Source organism: Pollachius pollachius, assembly GCF_949987615.1.
Source record: "Pollachius pollachius genome assembly, chromosome: 1".
Lineage (NCBI taxonomy): Eukaryota > Metazoa > Chordata > Actinopteri > Gadiformes > Gadidae > Pollachius > Pollachius pollachius.
In genome coordinates this window covers 23,344,084-23,371,215 of record NC_136934.1, presented here as the reverse complement: position 1 = coordinate 23,371,215, position 27,132 = coordinate 23,344,084, and the positions used below count along the sequence as shown (strand labels likewise).

At 41.0% G+C, this 27,132-nt stretch overlaps 2 protein-coding genes across 5 annotated transcripts in view; both read right to left on the bottom strand.

Moving 5' to 3' along the window:
• Positions 1-10,085, bottom strand: part of pdzd2 (PDZ domain containing 2) — a gene marked incomplete at its 5' end in the record, with an annotated part of 39,470 nt that extends 29,385 nt beyond the window's left edge. For 2 of the 4 annotated variants that reach the window (XM_079742879.1, XM_079742881.1), the window contains one exon: positions 5,043-5,202. Coding sequence is in view for 1 of the 4 variants with exons in the window: in XM_079742882.1 (XP_079599008.1) it covers positions 8,808-9,310; positions 9,948-10,085 (641 nt within the window). Of the gene's footprint in view, positions 1-18; positions 176-5,042; positions 5,203-8,807; positions 9,311-9,947 lie in introns of those variants that run through there. The other 2 variants (XM_079742882.1, XM_079742880.1) reach the window with 2 other exon arrangements.
• An 11,745-nt stretch (positions 10,086-21,830) lies between these two features.
• Positions 21,831-25,673, bottom strand: LOC307089589 (L-rhamnose-binding lectin ELEL-1-like; the record flags this gene model as incomplete). The annotated part of the gene is made up of 7 exons (XM_079755938.1): positions 21,831-21,860; positions 21,956-22,014; positions 22,874-23,004; positions 23,968-24,109; positions 24,217-24,267; positions 24,652-24,684; positions 25,640-25,673. The coding sequence occupies 7 exons, from the start codon at positions 25,671-25,673 to the stop codon at positions 21,831-21,833; spliced, it is 480 nt and encodes a 159-aa protein (XP_079612064.1).
• Between the last annotated feature and the right edge of the window lie 1,459 nt (positions 25,674-27,132).

Sequence of the window (27,132 nt, the reverse complement as noted above, 5' to 3'; positions counted from 1 at the left end):
CAACAAGAAAGTACAGACCTTGAACTCTGCTTCAGGAAAAGAAAGCAACCTTTTATAGTTTATAGATCAGACACAAGCTAAGCCTCTTGCAAGGGGTTTTCAAATCCACTGTCACCTGTGTCAGTTTCATCTATCTGTCTCACTCTATGTCTCTCTCTCTCTGTCTCTCTCTCTGTGTCTCTATCCCTCTGTCACTCTCTCTCTTTCACTCTCTCACTGTCTCTCTCTCCCTCCCTCAAAAATAGGGCCAACCCGTCAGCTATTCAGCGACCTGGCTTGTTGTTTGACAGCACTAATGCAACCATCCTAACAACAACAAAGCATTTGCTTACGTGCTCAAACTGGACGGCAGACAAAGAGTCTGAAAAACAGTTTGGAGCCACAGAAGTGAACCACATTTGTATGGCAGATAATTTGGCGTGTTTTAGGCCGTTATCAAGGGGGATGAAATGCTACCACACCTTATGTGCTTTTTTTTCTTCATAAAAGAAAAAAGCACAAAGTGAATTTTACTTCTTTAAATCGAACTATTCAATGCAACTTTGATCGATTGGTTGAATTTCTTTGAAATACAATTTTTCAATGAATGTTGCCTCTCACGCAGGAGATGCCTTGAGTACAACCAAACTTTAGTGGAGAGACTCAAAGGGAAATCTCCGAACGTGTGGCAGAAGGACCCATTTTATCACAGACAACAAGTCAGGCACAGAACGCTCCCATCCGTTTGCTTTGATGTCTGTAAATGCTAGACTTCCTCAACCTAAAGGATGGGTGAGCATCTAATAATACGCTAGGTTGCTGAGAGGCACACATGTTTTTTAAGGGATACAGCACCTTTTTAGGGTAACATGCAAATCTGCTAAAAATATCCAATCTTGGACCTGGTAACACAGACATACAGAGTGGAGGCACCTTTGGAGGACGACAGTGCCCTTAAAGTCTACAACCAGCAACATGATTTAGCAAAATAACATGTCGATATCATCACACAGGAATGTGGCCCGATCCCTACAGCCCATCCACTAACAACCGATGGTTTGTTTGAGGGGGTTATTTTCCTGTGTGGGATTTGTAAAATAGGCGAGCAAGTGGCTGCTACTTTTGCAACCATGTGATTTGCTTCAGAAATATGTTTTTAAGATGTGTGAAGCAATTTCAAGAGTGAGACCACAATGTTTGTCTGAGGATGGAGAAATGATCCCACGCTGAATTCCCCGCCCATTCCACAGAGCAGAACAAGCTAGTATGACTAGCACCAAACTATCTTAAAAATTGAACAAATGCCAAGTTATAATACAATTTTTGTTCTCTTGTTAATACATGAATATTACTAAGATAGTTGTCTCACTTATCAGACTTTAGATTAATTGATGTCCGTTGGCAGACAAGCTCAAATCTCTTGGAAATGGATGTTTATATTTATTTCACTTCATACTCTCTTCTTGGAAGCAGGGGTCTGAAGGCGGTGATTGACGAAGACAATCTCTGCCTTCAGTAGTGCAGTGAAAAAACTGTCTGCAAAGGTTTTAAATCAACACTGTGTAGACCTCTGAAATCCCAGATTCATCATTGGGTTGAATTGGTTTTCTTTGGTGGAATGTCTCCTTAATAAAACAGGAAACAAGCCGTTCCCTGTCCCCCTACATGTTCTGGTTTCAGGCCAATGCTTGTCGCGTCTCCATGACATTGTCATCTTCAAATAGTTGACAAAATAAACACCTAAATATGGATTCCCATTCACAATTCAATAAAAACCTTGTGCAACTACAACTGAGTACAAACATCGGTATGTTCAACATTTGTTAAAAACAATATGGATGAGTAGAAAACATTCAAAACATTACACAACAAGTCCACGGCTTGACTCCCTGTCATTTAGCATAATAACATGCCTTTACTGCGTCATGAACACATGATGCTAAATATCATCCTAGGGTCCTGCAGAGACCTAGCCTCAACGCCGCTAACATCATACACCCCCTCATCACTTCTCTGTTCACTTTGTCCAACACTTCCAGAGGGGGTTGACATTGCATGCCAAACATTTTTTGTTTGTTCAGAAATAAAAACATATTTTCTATAAAACTCACTTTTAAAGTACGCTCAAGAGTTTTCCTTTCATGGTTTTACAAAAAAGAAAAACATAAAGGATTAATCTTATAGCTGATTGATTTATTTAGAGTTGCCTGATCCTTTCTCACTGTCCTGTTGTGATTTGAGCGCTGCACTCGACACACTCCAGGGGGAAAAAAAGGTAAGATAATGGCCTTGATGAGTCACCGGTTCAATCTCCTGGTTTCACATGCTCACCGGTGTTTCCCTTTCATTGGACGACAAACAAGGAGGAAAACAAGTATGGCCGCAGGATCAGATGTAAAGGGTGTTGTAAAGGAGGGCTGTAAAAGTGGAGGGCATCCCAGTACAAGAAGGCTAATCATGGAGCCAGTTGCCTTTCTCTCGTGGAAGTGCTGCATGAGGCAACAGTTCCTGTTTTCTATGAAATTGAAATGTAATATCTCATGAACAAGTCGGTGCAACCACACTCCATTGAGCGAGGCACCCGTACAGTAGACATCGATAGCATCCCTCCTCAGGACTTCCATGTTCCTGTGAAACCAGGGTTATCTGCTATCAGGTCATGTTGTGCAGACAGAGAAGGTGGATCCATTAGCTGATTGTATAGCATAGATCCAAATCTACATGTGTATGATTGAATTAGTAAATTCCCTGAGCCAATTTTAGATCTCCACCTAGGTCAGTTAGAGGCAGAGTGCATAAGCAGGCATGGGAGCAATAGAAGGAGATGACACCAGTTCACTCTTCCAGAAAGACATTAACCATCTGCTCTTTTAGTGTATAAACAATGAATACAAATTGTAACAGCATTAACAATGAGGATCTCGTCAGGAAAAATTATGAGGCAGATGGTCGGTGACGCATTCATCTAGGTTGGAGATAAGTCGCAACGATGTGTGTTCCTCTGTAGGCCTTTAGCCAATCTGCTGGAAGACATACCGTTTACCATGCCGTGGATATCACTGGGTACCGTGGACCCAGCACCAAGTATTTCAGCCAGCAGTAAACACATTCCTTGGTTAGGTGGAACTGCTTTGGTCTGCAGGAACCACTTTGCTCAGCACTTTCTTTTTAAATAAGCAGAAGCGAGCAGGCAGAGGAAACGGTGCCCACAGCAGCTCAATGGGGGGAGGGGGGGTTTCCCCGGGGGCTCCTGATTAGATTGCAGACAGACCTCAACTCAACTCTGGGGCCCTCCAAGTAGCAGACCTAGGCTGAAATGAGAAATTCACCCATTAATCCAAAAAAAATTATAGTCCCACTATGTCAGATAAGGGATTATTTATGTATATTTGTTGTCTGTTCATTAAGAAAACAATACAATAATTAGTGTTTTCTTTTATCAGGGCCATAGTGAGCATCTGTTGCATCATCCATAGTGTTGGTGTTTTAACACATAATAAGCAGGGTTTAAGGGTCAGTAAAAAATAAATAAAGCCTTAGGCATGCATTTGTGATGCTAGAAAAGAGCAGGGTCCACAGCTTTAGGCACCAAGGGAGTAGAAACAGCTATAGCCGGAGTCTACAGCCCGACAAATCCATTAGTTAGTCCAGTACTGCAGCTAGAGGTGAGAGTCCCATAATTCACCATCTGCCCTGCTCGTCTGCAAGATGAGAAGGGCAACGCTACGAATGTAACATAATCCTTCATGGATGTTCAATAGTATGTTTGTGTGTGTGTAACTAACACCATTTTCTTACCAATGTCGGTTTGCTTATTTTGCTGTCCTATCCTTCGATAAATGTGTGGCAATTATGGAGAAATGTAAATATCATTTAGACCTGATCCCCAAGATGATATTGAGAGGCAGTTTGATGCGAGAGAAAGCCGAGTGCTAAATATGACATTCCTTCTGTCACTCTAATGATAATAACTATGATGGTTTTTCATATAGTCATTCTTGGTTTTTAATTGTGTCAATGCAATGCACACTATACCACATTTACAGTGCCTACCTACTTGGGTCTGATTATCTAATGGGCAGGTTTGTGTGTGAAAATAGCCTGACCCCACAAAACATATTTTCAAATAGCAGGTTTATACATTTAATTTTTCATGTCAGTTTGAACATGACATGCAAAGAGACGATGAAGTCTACTGGATAAAATATGCAAAATTAGTTTTACTCTTGTTGTATCCATTTATATAATTATATCTACTACCTGTATGAAGTATATAGTTGTAATCAATATGGATAAAATATATCCTATAAGGGCTACTATTCAAGCAGCGTGTCTTATGAATTTATTTGACGTTCATCCCAACACTACAACCTATCAAGAGTTTTTTCCTTTTTTACCATTCATAGATTTAAAAACAATAAGTTTAGGAACAATAACACTTACTGAGCTATTCAGTGTTGGGTTAAGATCAATATGAAATAGACCATTTGTTTTTATTGAATACTGATAGTTCAATAATAAATAACTAGTCATCAGGGTTCACTGTTGAGTTGCGTGTTGTATAGGCCTGGAGATCACCTGCTGCCAGCCTTAAGAAAGGATTGACCTCATTGTGTCTACCGTAAGGGTTTCTCTCCCTAGCAGGTAGTTTAAAACGCTTTATACTTATGCTGTTGCTTAGCGGTCAAATTAATTACACACAGTAACCTAGTCCAAACATGTTGCCATAACTTTCACATATTGCACCCATGGTAGGAAGGCTGGACATGATTAGTAGGATATAACATTCAACATCCTCGTAAAGCATGTCATCATATAACTTGTCTCGTGTCTCGTCTCTTCTGTCTAATGCACTTTCCTAATCAGAAATGTTACTTTGTCTAAGCACCTTGTGAATGAATGAATGAATGTACCTGACAACAAGTGCGAAGCCACTGCTTTTAGATCGCCAGGAATAATGGTAATTAACGATGGTTTCTGGGCACGTTACAGTAATAACAGCCTACTGACATGACCAAAACATACCATGACCGCTGACAACCTGGGGGGAGCAGTGTGCCTACCTGGAGTGTCCATCAATCCGCACAAAAGTCGCGCAAGGTATGCAATATAGAAGTGCGTTAATCTGCCCTCAGTCGATCCTGCAATCCATGAGTTAAACCACTAGTTGAATCACTAGATCACCGAGCCGGCCCAACGCTGAATTAAGTATTTTGCTCCATACTCCCAAAACAACAGACCATGAGAGCCCAAACTAGACGTGCCTGCCCTTGTTGAGACTCTGCGTTACATCTCTACTGTCTCTCCCAGCCAGCGTTGCCAGATTGAGCCTGATTTCCTGGAAATCTGGCGCAATCTGGCAACACTGCTCTGAGCGCCTATGCGAGCATATAAGCACTCTGTTGGAGGCAGGGGAGGGGCGGTATAATTACACCGTGTTTCATCCATTGTGGGAGATGTTGTCTATCAAGCATGATATCTTATAATGAGAGGGAATGGTGTTGCGCCCATTCTGGATTTGTCAGCCGTGATCTGTGAAGAGTCACACAGTCGCTTGAAAATGCAAAAAAAAAGTGGGCTACCTCGACTTAGTTCACCAATGCCTATTGCCGTGTTCTATTTGTCGGAATTAAAGTTACTTTATTCTTTGGAAGTACGTTTACAGCCATTGCGTTCACTGTTCGTCATGTGCGCATAGGCTACTTTTATGTGATACCGAGAGGGCAAACCAAACCAATCTTTGAAAAGAAAAAAACTGGGTACAAGTTCTTTGGCAAATTCATTCGCTGAAAAAGGTTGCCTCCCAGGGGCGGTAGTAGGAACGTTTATAAATCACACCACGCGGCGTATGGATGCAACACCAGATATTCTGCATGTGCAGCCTCATTAATATTCAATGGAACAACTAGTGTTTTTCACTGAAAAACAATATATTTGCACAAACTTCTTTGTCCAATAGTGACATTTTTATTGGTTAATTTATTGGTTAAACAGTGTGCAATAGACATTTTGATGTCGCACCAAAATGCATAAGTCCCACTATGCATTTCAGATTTTTCTTTTTTTTAAATGAGCCATTAAGAAAGATTGTGCACATGGGGTAAAGGCATGGGATGGGACCTATATGACCACTGAATTACCCAAATATATTTTTACGGGGAAGAAAAGTCCAAAAGTTTAAGTATGCAACTTTCAAATTAACTGCTATTTTAGACAAGAGATATTGATGCTCTCATTTAAAAAGCCACTGACTGAATACTGCGATTTATGCAAATCATATCAGCGGTCTTCAGTGACAGCTCCTTACGAAAATGATTTCCTGTATGTTACCTATGAGCGCCATTGCCTCTAGTCATGAAAAGAGAAGCTTATATAGTTGCCTTTAGCTTTGATGAGAAAGTCCTCAACAAATCAGCGAATTTGGATAAACAGCTATTTTCAGACGTATCAGGATTTTATTTCACAGGTATTCTATTATGAGACACCTTTACTTTTAGTGCATTTGTGAAAGACGATGAATTGAGGCATGTCATTGAGGACCAGGTAGGGGTAGGCATCTTGCACAAGGATGCTGACAGGTAAGCTGTGGACATTGAGGATTGAATCGAGTCATTCGCAGCCGGGAATTAAATCTATGCAAACAGACATAGCTAAACATGACATAGTTATCTCTCACTGGGGCACTTAACACTAAATTGACGTCAGAACAAGGGAAATGGCCTTGTTAGCACAAAGAACAAACAAGAAAGGTAAATAACATAACTGATTAGGTATTTGACTTCTACAGGCCCTTGGGAAAGCATTGACTTTCTGCCTCATTCCTCTAGTATTACAAGGAATCGCCATCCATCAAATAGTCACCCAAAGGGATGAGAAAAAGGTGGGTTTCTCAGTCCTCAGACAGTAATACCTGCAAATCCATCGTCTCCCCCATTAATCCCAGGGCCAATCGGTGGGATTAACGGGGAGGGTACTGGGGCGTCCCGTATGGCTAAGAGACGATCCCCAAATCGGAAATTGACCTATTTCTCAGTTGGAGGAGAGGTGATTCAGTAGAACGTGTTGCAGAGTACAAGGTCCATATGCGGATAACGTGTGTGGACATTGACTCGACACAAGTCATTACATTCCCCAGCGCCCCCTCCCCCAACACGATGTGCTTGTTTATATTTCATCTTGCTTTGCTATGCTTACAAAGCAAAAATTAAGACGTAAAATATCTGTATATGTGGATTGTCAAATTAAGGTAAAACGGGAAATTGCTGTCTGTGTCGGTACTGATTGTGCTGTTGGCGTCCAGACGGAATAGGTTGGGGAACCCTGTCCTGACACAAAGTCTCCACATAGAAACAATGCCCTAACCCAAAGACCACCACCCAGACCCCTGACTGCAGCGCTTCAGAATGGGTGTGAAGATACCAGTATACTACACATAGCCAACGTTTGGTTCGACCACATACATTCTGACACAAAGGTGTCAAGAGGGCTGTATAAAGTCGTATTGGAATGTTCCTTAAAGCCTGGTGATAAAACCTTTTTTCCACATCCATTTGTTTGAATAACAAACCAGTTCAGTCACATACTAGATTTTGTAATAATGATTTAGAACTGTGTTATTACATTTTGATGTTGGCTGTAAAAGGGAACTAAATCCTCTTTCTTTCCACAACAATGGGCCAATTTAGCGACTAAACTCCTCTGTTTTTCAGATCAGTAGGAGACCACATGGACTATGAAAGGTCCCGTCATTATACACATGCCTGACTCTGCTTGAAAAGCTGCAATTTGTCTAAAGATTTTTGGGGGAGGGAGTGACAGTAAACTACATATAAATGACCAACTCCTTCATTGAAAATCATTCAGAAGCTCATTATCCTGCCTCTGCCTCTTCTTTATTTTCTTTTGTCTGAGCCCTAGAAAAACAAGCCAAATATTTACCAGGACAACCCATATAAATAGACATGGCAGAATGTAGTTGCACACTATGCAAAGCCTTCACTTATTATGAAGCACTCCAAGACTCCCATCTTCCAGACACAATAGCCAACCTTGAAAAGCATTCACAGTTTTCCTCGCAGACAGATTGAGAAATATGGGAATGAAATCGGGAAGGTCGTAAACGTTGACTCATCCATTTCCTTTTCCAAGTCTCTGAAAATCTGAGGCATTCAAATAATTTTCCATCCAAACTGATGTTTACAAGTAAAACTTGAGCTTAGGATGAGAATAACTATGGTGTACTTTGATGATTGGTGATTGTGGATGTGTCTGCTGCTTACTTTCAAAGTAGAAGAGATCAAAACAAAAACAGGTTTGTCGGACCTGGATATAACGATATACAGGGTTGTCATTATCCCAGGGTCTAGATGCATAAAAGGACCAGTGGCAACAGGCGAGTGAGCAAACCAAGTAAAACGCAGAAAAGTATATATGATATTTTTGGTCATTCAGGTAGAAAAAACACAATGCAGACTGGCATGAAACCTCTTAATAAAGTGAATGATGTGTCGGATATCTAATGAGTTTTCATCATCATCATCATCATCATCATCATCATCATCATCATCATCATCATCATCATCATATCCTAGCTAACTTTCTTGTATACTGGGAATGGGTTAACCTAGCAATTGTATTTGCTTGGCACCTATTCTATAACCATCCTGACTGTACCCACAGCGATATATATTGTTGTCTGTATAAAAGCGTCTGCTAAATGCCCTAAATGTAACAGTAAATGTAAATCATGTGTTAAACTGCATAGCTCAGCGCCTCGGCCCTCATCCCTGCCGTGCCCCTGTAATGCCTCTGGTCTAACGTTCCCCTACCTGGCGCCGGTGACGTCCACCCCCACCATCAGCTGCCCGTTGAGCGAGAGCAGCTCGTCCCGAAGCTTGATCTGCCCGCAGCGCGCCGCCGGGCTCCTCTTCCTCACCTCCGTCACCCAGATGCAGCCCACCTCAAGCACCGGCCCCTGGTCGCCCTTCTTCTTCCTCCTCCGGCCGGTCTTCTTGCCCCCCTCGGGGTCCCCAAAGATGGGGATGTTCCCGAAGCTGAGGCCGAACTCGGCCGAGTCCCTTTCGGTCCTCTTCAGGCAGACGGCCCGCACCTCCACGTCCAGCACCTCCTGAGGGGGGTCTGAGTGGGGTCGCGGGGCAGCTGGCGCTCCCTCGCCCTCTCCCTCGCCCTCCACAAAGTTGAGCTGGATGTATGCCACCAGCTTGTGGATGGCGGCCAGGCAGAGGGACATGTCCCCCGTGCTGCTGCTGCTGTTGCTGCTGCTGCTGCAAAGGCTGCAAAGGCTGTCGCTCTCGCCGTCTGGCTTCGGGTCCTAGCAGAGGAAGAGGAATCACATAGTTAGTGGTGATTGTGAGGAAATGTAGAGAACCATGAAGAAGAACCAAATGCTTAAAGCGAACATTGATTTATAATGTTTACAAGTCAAAAACATGACGTATACATTAAGCAATATTTAATGAATCAACTAAAGTATTGTGTTGTTGATTCCACATTGCAAAAATTAAACAATATATAAATGCATTGATGTAAATATTTAAAGGGCATTGGCTGATTGCTTTTCTAAATTTTATCAAATACTTGGCATTAACATATTATATTTTAGATTAAATAAAGTATTGTATTGTTCATTTGGGACTTAGCTGGCATAAAGCAGGGTTCTGCCTTTAATATCTTCAACCACTGTGTTTGTTTTCCTTTTTGTATTAACCGCTTAGAGTTAGCCTACACTTATGTGGGATCATCTGGAAGGCTGGAGCTCAAGGGCAACACTGGGCAGCAACATTAAAGGTCACTAACCCTAAAATCCACAACATCCCTTCTCTACCACATTTGTATATTCTGAGATAAAGTATCACCAGAAAAGATTAGAAGGATTACAATTGCGATACACAACATCAGATATGACAGAGGTCATTCATCAAATATGAACTTCTCAGTCAATACAATACCTTTGAACAACTGTAGCCATCCTGGTTCCGGTCAGTGTTGTGGTTTTGGTCTCCTGATTCCCTGGTTCTGTGCTGACCCCCATGCCAGGTAACTAGGAGTGGGAGGTGGCTTACGGCATTTTCTTGAGTGATGGGCATGCTGACTGGTTCTGTCCGGGGCCATCCAGTACCCTTATGGACAGTAACCGGGCTGGAGCATGCAGCTGGACCCGGAGAGGAGGCTTAAGATGCTGGTGGTAGATCCAGGAACAAACACAGTGGAGCTGCATGTGTGGAAGTCAACAGTGGTGTCTCCATCTCTGGAGGGCCTGCAGAAGGGGACCCCCAAGGGCCTGAGCCGGAGGATCCGTAGCATCAGGGTCCACTTTGGATCATGACATCACCCTTGTATAAAGGAGGCTTAATGTGTGTGTGTGTGTGTGTGAGTGTGTGTGTGTGTGTGTGTGTGTGTGTTTGTGAGTGGGGGGGTGGGGGGTGTAGCAGTCTGTGTGTGTGTGTGTGTGTGTGTGTGTGTGTAGCAGTCTGCTGGATCAATTGCAGAGTAACCGGAGACTGCTATCCTCTTGGCGAGAGAATTATGAATCTGAGTCTGGATGGAAAAAGTGGGAGCAGCAGCCAGGATCAGTGTGCATGGGTGCCTGCTCCCGCGTAGACTCAAACACACCCGTCGTCTTCAGGCCTCACCTGTAGAAGAATGTCAATGTTTTTAATTAAACAAAATGTATCTGCAATCATTCATAGTGTCGAAGAGGAATCTATCCAAACTGTTGTTGTTCTGTATCGTTTTTTTAAATCCCTGGCCAACCACCGTATCCTAAACATGTTAGCGTTTCATTCTTTATTGAAATACTAATAAACCTAGTTCCAGTTTATACCAGCTTGTGCTGCTCTTGGAACGCAGCCCGGGATCTAGATCCCATGAATTGAAGAGGCCACTTTTGGAAATATGTGGTTCATGGGGCCTGGATCAGGCTGGTTTGCGTCAATACCAAAGGCTTTTCAAATCCTGACAGCAATATTTCAGCGTAGTAGGTATAAAACTAAATATCACAGTTTATCTTTTTTAAACATACAAGATAAAGCATGACAAAATTTGTCCCTCAAAAATATTTGTTTAACACTGATAATATAATAATAATAATAATAATAATAATAATAATAATAATAATAATAATAATAATAATAACAATAATAATAATAATAATAACAAGAAGAAGAAGAAGAAGAAGAAGGTTCCACGTCTGGTCAGGCCTGTCACAAAATCCCAGTGACGCCTAGAGCAGACAAGGTAGCAGTGGCATCCACTGCCATATCTTCTCAGATGGACAGATTAACTTTTTTTGCTTTTCAGATAAAAACAGAATAGCATGGCCCCTGTTACAGAAAATGTCTTGAAATGGTATTGGTGTTTAAAATATTTGCAAAAACATACTCAAATGAATACATGAATAGTATTGATGTCATACAATTACATTATGTCATATCTTGTAATATTCAATAATAGGATGAAATAGATACAATGCTAACTAGTTATCATTTTATTACAGTACCCGGATACACCCTTGAACATATCCCACTGAAACTGTATTTGTGTCGTTTTCTTTTTTTATATACTTTTCAGTTACATTACGGAGTAAAAATCCACAGCAACCACATTTCTGGCAGATATAGTCAGAAAAAAGCAGGGTTCCATAAGACCACAGTGAAATTACTATCTAGTGCTTGGGTTTCAAATAAACTGTTGGGCATTGTGGTACCATCTGTGTCTGCTATTCCTGTATGTTTTCACATAGGGAACAACAGCATAGCTGTCTTTAAGAGAGCATTTAGTCTTAAGATTTTTAATCTTTTATAGTTGAAGCAAATTCCTATTTCAGGGAATGTTGTATTGCATAGTGCAGGACTAGTGTGGAGATAATGCACAAGCTCCCTGATCAGAGAGTACTACTGACAGGCTTCGGTTACTCACAAGCTCTTTGGATCGTAATGATTGAGTTGAATGGGGGACACTAAAGAGCATGTGTGTGTGTGTGTGTGTGTGTGTGTGTGTGTGTGTGTGTGTGTGTAGTGTGTGTGTAGTGTGTGTGTAGTGTGTGTGTAGTGTGTGTGTGTGTGTGTGTGTGTGTGTGTGTGTGTGTGTGTGTGTGTGTGTGTGTGTGTGTAGTGTGTGTGTGTGTGTGTGTGTGTGTGTGTGTGGTTGGATTACTTTGAAATAAAGTCAGTGACTGATTACAAAATACATGGTCATTTTTGGAATCACCATTGCAGCCGACTCGATTGCCAACCTAAGCAATCTAAATATCTGCTATGTCTGCCCATTATGGCACCCATTGCACTCGTGATCATCCGTGGAAGCAGGGATTCTCCTGGTCCTTTAGAGGGCTCTGGTTAAGAGGGTGTAGTATAAGGAGGCCTGTGTAGCTCTTTGATACTGTAGCTGTGATTAAAGGTATGTACAATTTAACGTACATGAATTGACTTGAATTGAAGTCTTTAACTACTTGACCGTCTTTATTTAAAACATATAATTTTGCAATATATGATATGTATGAATTCTGAAAAAAATGTCATGACACATCCACACTTTGGTTCCTCCAAAGAAAAGGTGGCATATTTTGTAGTAATGATTTCAATTTCCAGCCTGATACATCCTTTGTCTAATCAGTGTTCAAAGCAACACTGATTAGACACCCAGAGCCATGCAATGATGTTAGCAAATACATTTTGATGTTTTGAGGCTCTTTCTTGAAAGGTTCACGGAAGTGAGCCACCGGGAATTATGTGATGAAATCTCTGAAGTATTTACAGCTGAGCAGGGCAGGTATTTTTTTCAACAAAAAAACATAATTGACGAATGAATACTGATTTGCAACACTGGCTTCAAATTGCAAGCCAATAATAAGAACCATATTGAATCAGAGAATCTGTCGATGGGTCTTGAATTTGGTCATGGATCCCCACATTTGACCAGAGTTCCATTGCATTTATCTCTCCTCCTCAGAAATGTATTTAAACTTTGCGCAAGTGTTTGTCTATTTATTCAATATTTTTTACTGACCACAGACAAAAGTAAATAGTCTAAAATAACGTTTAAAATGTACTCAAACATAATCAAAACTGCTGATATTTTTTTTTATTATTCTTTCATTAATATGTTGATATAAGAACATCGTCACAATATAATAATTGTATAATATATCTAGAACGATTTCACCCATGTCAAACAGCTGATGCTATGGCAACACATGTCTTTTCATTCGTTGAAGATTGCTGTGTGCGTCAGTGTTACAGGTGAGTCACCAGACCTCAAGTCCAGGTCTGAGTCAGTCAATGTAAATAGCAAATAGGGTACGGTTATCAAATAAAGCAAATCTATATTGAGAGCATTTAAGTTAAACACAATTCTACTTTTGTAACAATCACCATTGATCTTTGCTTGTGTAAGAAAAGGAAAATAATGATAACAACACAATGTTGTGGTGTTTGTTCAAAGTACAGACTTCCTGATCTGAATATCGCTTTCATCCTCATATGAATAGAAGCCAGCTATTAAAATGTGCTTTTGTGTGGAAGATTAACACTAACCCCAATAGACAAACATTTGTTTACGTTGGTTTGCATTGCATTGCCCTGAGAACATTTTGACCTAAACAGAGTCCTAAAATGTTTGCTCTGAGTCTAAGTCTGAGTCATTTTCATGATGATTCAAGTTCCAGCCCTGCAAAAAGGCCCCTTGAGTCTTGGTCAAGAGTCTGTTGTCTTGATTATTGTTAATGTGCTGTGTTCTGAAGTAATCTGGGCACATGCAGTCCGATTGATGAAAATAACCAATGATGATCTGGATTTATTCACTAGGCAGTGAATCATCAGACATTGTTGTTTTCTGCCATAAACAGACACAGCTTAACCTCTTATAAACAGAGACGAAAACTTGACTCAAAAATGATTTCATATACTCAAAGGGATTGGATAGGAAAATTTGAGGTCAAAAAGTGTGAATGCTTGATGTCAACCATGACATGCACTTTCTCACATGGTAACAATAAAGTGTTTTCTTATCTTAAAAAAAATATTGAATGTCTTCTTTTCTGGCCTGTACATTTAAGTGTTTCATGTTTGCATTTCCCCCTTAATGCCATGCTATGCATATTTAAAAGATTGAAGATTGAATTATGTCTTACTGCTTTGTTTTATGCGATTATATTTGCGTTCATGTTGTATTTCAGAACCAACCAGGAGGAATACTAAGCATATATTTTAACATGCAGTAATAGGGATGAAAAAATAAAACTTTGATGAAATCGAATGAAGAATTCCTAAGATCAGCATTTCAATTTCTCTGATCGTCTTCACTGGGTTTTACTGCTTTGCGTGTAACGGTTGTAAACACTAATGTAGCAGTTGAAAACCGACTAATCCAATAGGTTGACTGCAGACATACTGTATTTGCATGTGCATTCAGGCCCCAAGACATTCAGTGAAGCCCACTGTAGCCCACCGTTAACCTCAAAGTTGCCCACCCTGATGGATACAGAAAAATCCAACATGAATGACGCTGGTCAGTGTGTCTGTGTGTAGACATGCAGACTAAATTTTTAATTTGACAATAATACAACCGAAACGATGCAGCAGACAAACAAAGCAGCAGTGCAAAGTGATATGGATTTAAGGCACAAAGCCATTCCCTCTAATCCCAGGGATTTGCTGTATGTAGGCTATTCCATGTTAACAATGCTGTCACCGTTTTAAACGTTTAACAAAAGCATTGCTTCATATAATCTCATCTTCACCTGCATTTGGCATGTACAACTAGGCAAATGTTAAATCTTCCTGGTGTTTTAATCCAACAAATTATAAGAGTGGTCACTTAATCTAACGTCTTTTTCTTATTTGATCATAAAAAACCTCCAAAATACTCAAAAAAACCTGTCCAGCACACAAATATGGGTGGCTTCCATTTTCGACCTCTAATTATACTTTAGCTCAGCTCCCTACAGATGTAGGAAACTCTTCAAACAAAGTACAATTGGTTTTCGTTTCTGCTGATGTTAGCCAGATGTGAGTTGACTAGTGAGCTCCAGTAGTAGCGCTCCGGCTGGGTCTTCAGGCCACTTTCCAACAAGTAAACTTAAGTCACACAGTCTGAAAAGAGGGGTGAGTTCCGATGGTGACCTTCAGATTCAAGCCAATGCAATGGATTTCCCTGCATTGTCCCCTCTGTCCTGAGCTGACCTATATGGCCCGTATAAACCTCCTCCTCAGGCCAGACACCCCCGGTTCCCCCCTTCCCATTCACTCTCCGTGCTCCTCCCCCACAACACTAATTCCATCCCGGGACCCATATGGTCAAAGATTAGCGAGGCCTTTGCATTTCAGCATTTCTCCCATCATGCCACATGGCCAGGGAGGAACATAAAAACAACATCATTGAGCAGAAGGGTCTACTGTAATAGAAACAAGTTGTAGCGGTTAAAATATTAATCCTTATGTGAAATTAATTGAGGTTAATTAAAGTTATGGTTGATTATTATTGTGAACCCTGGGCTATATTGCCTATCTAGAAGTGAGAACATGAAACAGTTATTAGCATAATGTTAACCAGATGACAGACCAGGTACATTTCCTAAATTGTTAACTATTCTATTCAGAGTTTGCATTCTGAATAGAGTGCCAACAGATAGGATCAAAGGTGTTTTGAGGTTTGAAATAAATTCAAGATGAATTACTGCCAATTCATATATGTTATTTTCAATAACTTGTTTGGTCTACTTAACAGACTTTATCGTATCTCACTCTTGTAGTAGCCGGTCAACAAAGGCAACTTACAAGACCAATAACTTTTCTTGAGGCTGTTATTACCGAGCATAAATTCAAACATGAATCAGTAATGCAACTAGCAGTGAATGCATGTTTGCATGACTTTAACCAGCTTTCCGGGATGCCTACCTTTTTCATAGGTCATAAAACCCTAACCCTAATTAACCAACAATTCCATCGTACACACCGAATACACGTCAGCATTTATTATCCCTTATACATACCAAGACCCTAATATTTTTTTCTTCCGCTTTGTGGGAGGACAAGGATGTTTTGATATGACCAAAGCATGGAAGTCTCTGTAGCGGAAAACCCAGACTGACAGCTGACAAGCAGAGAGTGCATATCTGATAATGTCAGAGAATAAATGGCAATGGGTGGAATCTCTAAGAAATAAATAGACAATAACGGAAGCAAGAAAGCCCTCTAGTCAGGAGCACTAGCAGTTCTGAGGGGGGGCCAGCGCCCCTTTAAGATATGTGGAGTCAATATTGAAGTGAATATTTGATCACAAATGATGATTGAAATTAACCATAATTCATAATAGTTAGAAAACAATTTGCCAATAAAAAGTAACTAACAAGATGAGATTTAAACATGCCAAATGCAGGGTTCCCAATTAAGTTCCAAATACCAGTCTGAGAGAGACTCTTTCCAAACATTAGTATTTTAGTTCACAAAGCCAAGTCAGTAATGTCAATGTTCAATCGCTTATGAGTGTGGTTGCAATGGTAAATTACACTTTATTATAATCTGTAAACACTGATGGATACACATTGCCAAACACCTCGGTTGTGAAAAAAAATGACAATAGTTGGTCTAAGAGCCGCCAATGTTGAATGGGTGCTTCACGTGGTGTTAAGGCCCCTGGAAGAGAACCATCCCAGCCTGGCCCCCTGGTTTAAATGGTCTAGAACCGCCACCGGTCGGTTGTACAGATGTTAAACATGTGTTGGATTCTCGGCTTCACAACGCAACAACAACCAAACTCAACAAAAGCAAAAGACACACCCATCATTGTGTTAGTGTAAACTGCTCTGTTCCAAACATCACAATAGCCGGCTTCCAGCACATTGCATATTACAGACCAACAGAAGGCCAGGAAACACACTTTATTTATAGGCCAAGGATGGGAAACGTGGGAGACATTGTATGATGGAACCGCTTTATTAAACCCTTCATAACCCTCAAGGATGGCACGGCTCAACAAGAACAGAGTCACTTCTTGTTCAAAATAGGCATCCAAATATATTTAGAATCATTAAGAACAATAAAAGGCCTGTTGTTAAGCTAAGCTCCATCCATTTAGATCAGTTGTCCAACTCTAACTAGTGCGTATCAATTCCTCATTCGTACTCAATGACTCTATAATACGGTTATTAGCAGTGATCCTGTATGTTAGTATGGAAGTTACCAAGACCTCACGCAACATGTCAAGTGGGGTTTAATTTATAGCCCTGTTTGTTTGCGTCAAAGTGCTTCTCAAGCCTGAACTGAAACGGTAATGGAGCCGTCTGACCCTAAACCAGCATGTAATGCCATGTAACAGAAGAACTGGGTTAAAAGCATCCATTAAGAAACTTGCTATAGGAAACGCAGATCAAATCACAGTACGTAGGGTTAGGGCTGCCAACTGAATATGCCGACTGTTTAAGGGCTTGGACATTTCCAGCGGCCCTGATACAACGCATCCGTCCACCGGCAGGTTTCCGAGGGGACAACAATAACACATGGGGGGCATTGGACCATCAAGCTGACAGGGACTGCACATTGGCCTAGCCCCCATAAAACTTCCAGAACCATTCAGGGATCATTACCGAGATTGAATGAGTTTGCCCTGCAGCAAGTGTGTGGGATGAGGAATACAATTACGACATTGTGTGCAGGAAATAAAAGAAAAAGGAAAAATGAGTCGTCAAGTTGATCTTTAAAAGCTACTGATAGAACATTTGAACGAAGAATGGTCGTCTAATTAATCTTATGGTCTTGATTTAGGCAACAATATTTTGTGGAATGCATATCTTCAAAATGCCATCCTGAACTCGGTAAGAAAGTTATCACCATATGTATCCTCCATCAGACTGTTCAATGGGATCAGTATGTGGAACAGTAACGCAGTAAGCCCCGTAGGGTCACACATGAACCCCATCCACAGAGAGTGGAGGCTATGAACGTTTACATTCTTTTTGGTAAACACTGTGTCGATTTAACTTTTGAGCTGTGATCAAAACAAATTATGTTGAATGTTCATCGAACCAAGAGCAAAAGTGAAAACAATACCAGCCATAGCGACCTACATATACGCCCCCCAGCCCCCATCACACACTGATACATAGACCTACGTTTTGATACAATGTATAAAAAGAATCAAGCGCAGCAAATAGGTTTGGTGAGAACCTTCCTTCAAAGCGACTAACCTTTCCATTTAAGTGATGTAGCATACAGTCCATTCAGGTTTGAACAGCATCCCTCCTCAGTGTCTGTTGTAGTTTGGGTATTGGGGTGAACCGCTGAGCTGCTGCCACGCACAACTTCACTCACTACACTCAGTCTGTCATGAAGCTTTCGGGGGAGAAAAACGAATTTTCCAAACACAAGGAGGTCCCCCAAATGCTCCAGCGGGAAGAAAACTGGTTGGAGGTTTGAAATCAAAATAGTATCCCAGTGTTGATCTTCAAAGACACAGTTAGTATGTGTCTATAGTCTACAGAAATACACGCCTAACTTTCCTGAAAACGCGTGTTGTAGTATCTTTGTCTATTTTAACCTCTATACCCTGTGAAAAAGCCTATCTGCAATTTTCCGACCATTGCGTAGTTTTGGTTATAGAAAACTTGCGCTCGAATAGACATAACCTATTTTACAGTCCGGAGCCTCACAGCAGAGACAATCCGTGAGGCGGAGCTAAAATCGTGGATTTATAATCCCTTTGTCCAATCGGATTAGGCCTACTGTAGAAAAAATAAAGAGTTAAAATTACAATACACAACAGACTGTCAACCAGATCGTCGCGAGAGAAGGAAAGAAAGAAAGAAATAGAGAAAACATCGAAAGAAAATTGTGTGTGTGTGTGTGTGTGTGTGTGTGTGTGTGTGTGTGTGTGTGTGTGTGTGTGTGTGTGTGTGTGTGTGTGTGTGTGTGTGTGTGTGTGTGTGTGCGTGTGTGTGCCTGTGTCCAGGATGAGCAATCGTATCATCCCAATCATCTACATTTTGCCTAATGTAGATGTTCAACAATATCTGTCCACACAGGTTATATATCAGTATAAAGAAAATAAAGAAAGAGCCCAGAAAAGAAATACGACATAAAATAATAAATACAATTGTAGAATCATTAATTAAGGAGGACGCAGGATTATATTGCAGCTCACTTTTTCGCAGATAACGTCTGCAGTGTTCTCGCTCAATACTGGACCCTTTCACAAATTGTTACATAAGACCCCAAGACCCAAAAAGATTAGGGAAAAAAAAAATAGGACCAACGTCCAAGGTAGAAATCTCAAAGTTTTCCATTTAGGTTGTTCTGAGCCTGCTTTGAATGCAAACGGTTGGTTAATTTGGGATCATATGGGCTGCAGGTATCCAAGGTGTCACCATGGATGGGAAATGCTTTGCCCCGGCTGGAAAAATGCGTTGTAACAAGCAGCATGTTCTTCCCTCTGCTGCAAAACATATGTTCAGAACATCCACCAGTAAGTTTTTTGACAAACAAATTAATTCATGTTGACCTTCTGCCTCAGTTCCCCACTTCCCCGCACTGATCATCACAGTGAAGATATTTTAAGATCAAGAAAACGTAACTGTGTGGCGTGTTATTAAAATGTTATTACTTCCAAATTATCGTGAGAATGTGAAGAAATAACCGTTATGAGGTTATGTCAAAGACGTTGCAGATATATTTGCTTTTGTAGGCAGCTATCCCAGCGAGCACCGGCCCGTAACGTTTGGCAGTACCGCTTTAAACCACCAGAGGTCCCCGTCACTGCAGTGGTGGTCCGCCCTCTGTGAAGGGAGGATGAGAGCAGCTCCTCTCAGAGGTTGGGATTCTGACCTCTTGTCATCCAAGGCAAAGAAAATGATGAATCGATGATAGAAATAGAGCAAAACAAGAGTGAGCTTTTGTGTTGCTTTTCACTGCTAGAAAATGCTCTTGACGAGTGAAGGAATTAAGTTGAATTCTGAATAACATTTCTTCTATTCTATTACTTCTTAATTCTAATGTTTGCAATGCAGTGATAGATTATAAAAAGTAGCGAGGCCTTCTTGTATAACGTTAATAACAGTGTTAATACGTTTGTGAAGTTAGCTGTTTATTGATATGTGGGTCAAACCGGCTGAATACAAAAGTCATGGACACCACACACACTTTCTGGTTATATGCAGAGTCGCTCACCAGCTTCCGCAAAAGACTCAAAACTCACCTGTTCAGAGTTCACCTCGACTCTGCATTGAAACCAATGCACAGCCACTATTGAATGTTGTACGTCCTGTGACTTGTACATTGCACTTATTCAAGGTACTTAATTGTGTAGCATCTACAGTAGCTGCTATCTTTGCTTTACACGGGGAATGGGTTAGCCTAGCGATTGTAATACTTGCACTTCGTTCTATGAACATCTTTACTGTACCGACAGCAATATATTGTTTCACTTCTTATGACAAATGTACTTATTGTAACAAATGCACTTATTGTAAGTCGCTTTGGATAAAAGCGCCTGCTAAATGCCCTAAATGTAAATGTAAATGTAAATATGCTGCCCCTCATTTGGTTATAGTCTGGTGGACTTATTTGGCCTTATCTGTGCCTTAAAATGCACTATGTAAGATTTCACATTAGAAGTCTCTAGTGGCTGTTGTTGTACCTGCAGTTATAGTGATATCATTTTCAGACAATTTATGTTTTCACATTGTGGTGGGGGTGGGGTGCACCAGAACAAAATATTTATAAAAACAAAAATCCCTGGATGGTTTGACTAGTGGATGGGCACAGTTGATTTTTAAAACTTTAAAAAGAAGTTATTATTAAAACTTTCTAGTTCAGATGAGTTTCAGTTTTAATGAAATAGGAACGATAGTGAGCAACTGAAACATAGGCCTAGTTCATGTTTACATTAGCATTTGTACTAATTGCGTTTTACTTAATTATGATAAACGACCACTTGATACAAGTTCTTGTGTCCTTTAAATAACATATTTTCTTAAAAAAAGAATAATAATAAAGATTGTTCCTCAAACCATCATCAAAGTATACCATACATCAGGTCATAATTATGACCTATTTGTGCTATTTATAAGATTGAAAACTTTATGTTAGTATCTCATCAGAATTATCCAGAAATTGTGATTTCATGTTATGAAATACATTAATTTGTTCATGTTGTTAATAGCTACCCCACATTTGTTGCACTTGTGAATTGTATAGTTCACAAATCTGTTGAATAATCAAAAGTCTGATCGCAGACAAGCTCAAATCTTGGGCTTAAACATTTTCGCTTCATATTTGTTTTGACCAATCATGTTGCTCGGTTGTGGATCTGTAAGCGGGTAATTTGGTAACAATGAAAACAAACCCGGCCAGCAAAGGTTAACTTTTCACAGTTGAAAGACAAGCTTAAACAAGAAGTTAAAACGCTTCTCCCAACTTCCATGTTAGCAGTGTAAAGGATTTGCATGTCAATGACTATCATGGGAATGGCACGCACATGCATACACACACACACACACACACACACACACACACACACACGCATACACACACACGCACAGACACACACACACGCACACACACACATACCCCCCCACACACACAGACATACACACACACACGCGCACACACGCACACAAAACATACACACACGCGTTTGTCAATCATTTATTTTATTTACCATTAACTTTACTTGACAGAAGAGATCATTTTCTATGAAAAGTGATTTACACTTTTATAAACAGTTTACGTTTTAAAAGTTCATAATTTGTACATATTCCTAAATCCAATCTGTTGATCGATGAAGAAGGTGAAGGGCGTTTATGTTTCATCATGGTTGATCAGTATTTTGGGCTCAACATACTAGGGCGAGCTATGATGTCCAGACTTGTCCTGCAATGGAAAACGTAGAAAACATTTAGGGGATTTTGCTGACGCTTTTATCCAAAGCGAGTTACAACCATTACTTCACATATTCACACACCGACAGCGGAGTCAACCACGTAGGGCAACAGCAAGCTCGTCAGGAGCATCCCCGACTCCTCAGCTAGGAGGAACCGGGGATCGAACCAGCAACTTACCGGTTAACAGTCAACCGCTCGCAAATTTACGAATCCTACTCTGCCTGTCATTGGCCGAGTTGCATATGCAACTCTACTGGACGCTTTAGAACTCTACGGTACCGAGCATCACAAAAGACCTCTAACCCTAACCCTAACCCTAGCAGCTAATATCAAGCCAGTAAAAGTGCGGTAGTCATATCCATAGATAGTAGAATCAAAGATAGGGGTGATGTGTGTGGCGGACCACTCAGAAATGGAGGCGAGGGTGTCTTTTCGGGGTCTTGGCGTGGCCACAGTAGGATTCGTAATTTCGCCAACCGATCAACCTCCCGAGCTACTGTCGCCTCCATTAACTTATATATACCTGTATAAAATAGTTAGGTCTAGGTTATGAAATAAAGTGATTGCATGTTGCATAAGTGTCACTCTAATTGCATTAGGAATATCATTTGTACACAGAATACTTTTTAACATCGATACTTGTTAATATATTATTAAAAACATTTTTGAATGGCATTTTGAATCCTTAAGCTATTGTTAATATATATATATAAAGTTGTATACATAGAGTGTATTAGTATATGTGGGAGTCTGGGTGGTTTGCACTGTCTGGAGGTCAGAGATAAGGGGGCGTGGCTCTCAGGGTCGAGAAGACAGGTGAGTTTGAGGCAGATATTGTACTGATCACCTGTCGCAGCCTTTAAAATATGCTTTCAGTATCTTTTCAGTGGGGGCCGTCCTCTGTTCGGTTTTATTTTGGTTCTGTAGTCTCTATCAAACTGTTTGCCTCGGGTCGGGTCGAACTATAACTCTTTCATCATAGAATGTATTGACACCACTCACAAGGCTCCTGGGGGACGGGGGGGGGGGTGCAGTCATAGGAAACCTCCAGGTAGCGCGTCTGCTCCTTGCAGGGGTATTCTCCAAACACGTACTCGGTGACCGGGACCTCACAGGACTTCTTACTGCCACACCTGCTCACACACACACACAGATTCACACACATGGGTATCACACATCTCACTCATGGGTCTCAGACACACACACACACACACACACACACACACAAATTCACAGAGATGAATCTCACACATCACAAACATGTCACGCACATGTGTCTCACACACACAAACACACACTCATTTGCACACGGGTATCCCACTTCACACACATGTCACAAACATGCGCCTCTTACTCACACACACACACACACACACACACACACACACACATGGATATAGATGGATATCACACTTCACACACATGTCACGCACATGCGTCTCTTACACACACACACACACACACACACACACACACACACACACACACACACACACACACACATCCCACAGTGGGGGGGGGAGATGATGAGGTGAGATGATGCAGGGCTGCGTTCCAAAGCTCAACGTGCTCATGGGCTGTCTTTGATTTTGCACGGTACCATGGCTAAGCGGATGTAGCATCACAATAACGGACGCTTGTGGCCTTTGACATGCCGCTCCTCCGATCCACATGCCTCACAGATGTGGCGATGTGAGGCATGAGCCACGTACCCTCAGAGTCCCCTGTTGGCTGTCAAGGGGAATGTCTGGTGCTGAAGAGCACCCCAGGCAGCGCAGGCTGAGGGTCAGAGCATCAACCCTCTGGTAGTCTGAAACCCGCTCCGCAGTCTGTCTGCCTGTCTACGGCTAGGTATTGTTTACACACACACACGCACACACACACACACACACACACACACACACACACACACACACACACACACACACACACACACACACACACACACACACACACCCACACCCAAACACACACATACACACACACACCCACATTTGCAGGCATGCAATCACACACACAGACACAGGAATGTTTTGCCAATCGGACTATCCGAGGCGTGTGTGAGGTGTGTGACTGTGTGAGGAGGTGGGTCTTACAGGTCCTCCACCACCAACTCCGCCCAGGGGAATGTGCAGTAGATGCCGGGGCCGTCCTCTGGGTGGCGTTTGCCCTCCCCACACCGGGTTCCCATGCCTACCTTGTACAGGATGTGGTTCAGCTTGATCTTACTGCCCACCTCTGGGGGGGGGGGGAGCAGAGTTAGTGTGTCTCTGAAGTGAAGAATGTATTCCTATGGAGTATCTATTTTAACAATGTGTGTGTGCGTGTGTGTGTCGTGCTCCTACCACATTTCAGTTCAGCAGTTTCGTTGTGGCAGGAGTAGATGACCTCTCCCTCTGTGACGACGATTGCCACCACGATAAAACACACACACACAGACACACACACACACACACACACACACACACACACACACAACTATCAGTCCTACACAAACAACTCCAACATATGTCAAAATTTTCTGATGTTGTCATGATAATACAATGTATTATTGAATGAACCTTTATTTATTATGGTAAGTCAGTTAATCAGAATATACATTAGAAACTTTTTATACTTTAGCACATCAAAGTGATCGAGTGTGTGTGTGTGTGTGTGTGTGTGTGTGTGTGTGTGTGTGTGTGTGTGTGTGTGTGTGTGTGTGTGTGTGTGTGGTCAATGCCTGCTAGAAGCTGTACTGTTGTCTGTACTCTATGAGTACAGTAGTGCAGTAGAAGTACCTGATGCAGTGAAATACCAAGCAGCAGCCAGCACTGCAAACAGGACAGCACATGTTAGTTAGAAAGAAAGCACACCATACAATTATATTTTATGGTTATAATAACATGGTTATGCGCAACCTCTAAACTGCAATGAACTGTTGACTATTTACTTAAGTGCAGCCTAACTTGACTTGGGGGGGAAATATAATGCAATATAACAAGGTCATTTATTTACTATTAATCAGATTGATTATTTAGGTAGAACTATTAAACAGTAGTATATAGTATCCAAATATACAACCTACAAGCTTTAACAAAACACATTTTATAAGTTTGCATTTGACATAGAATCATAACTTGTTATTTTGATGTCTTTGGTCTTTCAAAACATAACATGAGGTCTAATTATGAATTATGAAGCTAATAATTAAAGTGTCATTGTTTAATTGCAAATCGCTAAGCTCAGTAACTCAAATACAAAAGAGCGAACCAAACAAAAACAATAAAAAAGTTGAATTAAACATCTTAAAATTACACTTTTAAAGGCATAATTCCAGAGTGCATTTCAGCGATATGATAACGATAATGAGCGTGCGGCCGTCCATCTCTCTCTGAGTTATGTTTCCCGTCGGTCAGCACCTCACCTGAACTGGATGTGCACACTCCTTACTCTCATCATTTCAGCATTCAAAATAAACATTTACATTTACATTTAGAAGTAGGGCATTTAGCAGACGCTTTTATCCAAAGCAACTTACAGTAAGTATATTTGTCATAAGAAGTTGAAAAAATATCTTGCTGTCGTTGCAGTAAGGTCGGATGTTCATAGAACCAAGTGCCAAGCACTAACAATTGTTAGGTTAACCCATTCCCTGTATACAACTAAGATAGGATAAGATGCTACACAACTACTAAGTACTTTTATTTAAAAAATAAAAATTCAACAAAAAACACACACATGAACTATAAGGTGGGTCTGAAAAGGAGTGAGCACGTGGGTACTCACTGCAGAAGGCCAGCAGTCTCATAGCAGGAACCATGGTCGCGGTGGTGCTCCTCTCAAAGATCAGAGCGCTCTCCCTCAACAGCTTTGAGAGGTGAGGGGACGGTGGCCCTGCTATTTATGGGCTCCTCACACCAAGCACTGGGCATGTAGGCACCTGAACACGAGGCCCCGAGCACTCTGCCCCCCACCCCAAACAACATCAACTACAGTATGGAACATAGTTGGATTATATAAAGGCTTCCTTAACCTGTATAAGTCCAAATATGGTGGTGACAAGCATATACGTTGTACATTTACATGTGTATGTACTTGTATACGTACATATACATGTACATTTATGCATACATGTACATATACATTTATGTATGCATATATGTATACATGTACGACAGCACATTAGAACATTGTAACATATCATATATGAGAACATACCCAGTTTGACCCACAGTTCCCCTAGTTTTACATTTTAACAGCTCTGTAGACGGTAACGAAATGCCTTTAATTGACATAAATTAATGAAACACTTTCTAACTGCATGTGCACACACACACACACACACACACACACACACACACAAACACAACAAATGATTCAACCTATTAACCACAACATTTAAATATCTACACACTCTACCGCACTTTAACCACAGTTTTACCACAGTTTACCACAGTTGTACCACAGTTTTATAGCAGTTTTAAAACTGTTTTACCACCATTTTAGTGCACCATTTGAGTACAGTGTAAGGTATTTATAACCTTACACTGTACTCAAATAGCACTTTGGTATTTATATGCTTCTTTTGCACTTCTGGTTAGACGTCAACTGCATTTCATTGGTTGTGTATCTGTACTCTGCCAGTGAAAATAAAGTTTAATCTAATCTAATCTAATTTAATTTTATCTAATCTAATCTATTTTTAACACAGTTGTATCACAGTTTTACCACCATTTTACAGCAGTTTTACCACAGATTTACCACCATTTTACCACAGTTGTAGCACAGTTGTATCAAAGTTGTATTACAGTTTTACCACAATTGTACCACAGTTTTACCAGAGTTGTACCAGTTGTACCACAGTATTACCAGAGTAGTACAACAGTTGTACCACAGTTGTACCACAGTTGTACCACCGTTGTATCACAGTTTTACCACAGTTGTACCACAGTTTTACCACAGTTGTACCACATTTGTAGCCCAGTAGTACCACATTTTTACCACAGTTGTACCATAGTTGTACCACAGTTGTACCACAGTATTACCAGAGTAGTACAACAGTTGTACCCCAGTAGTACCGCATTTTACCACAGTTGTACCACAGTTGTACCACAGTTTTACCACAGTTTAACCACATTTGTACCACAGTATTACCAGAGTTGTACAACCGTTGTACCACAGTTGTATCACAGTTTTACCACAGTTGTACTACAGTTTTACCACAGTTGTACCACAGTTGTACCACAGTTTTACCACAGTTGTACCACAGTTGTACCACA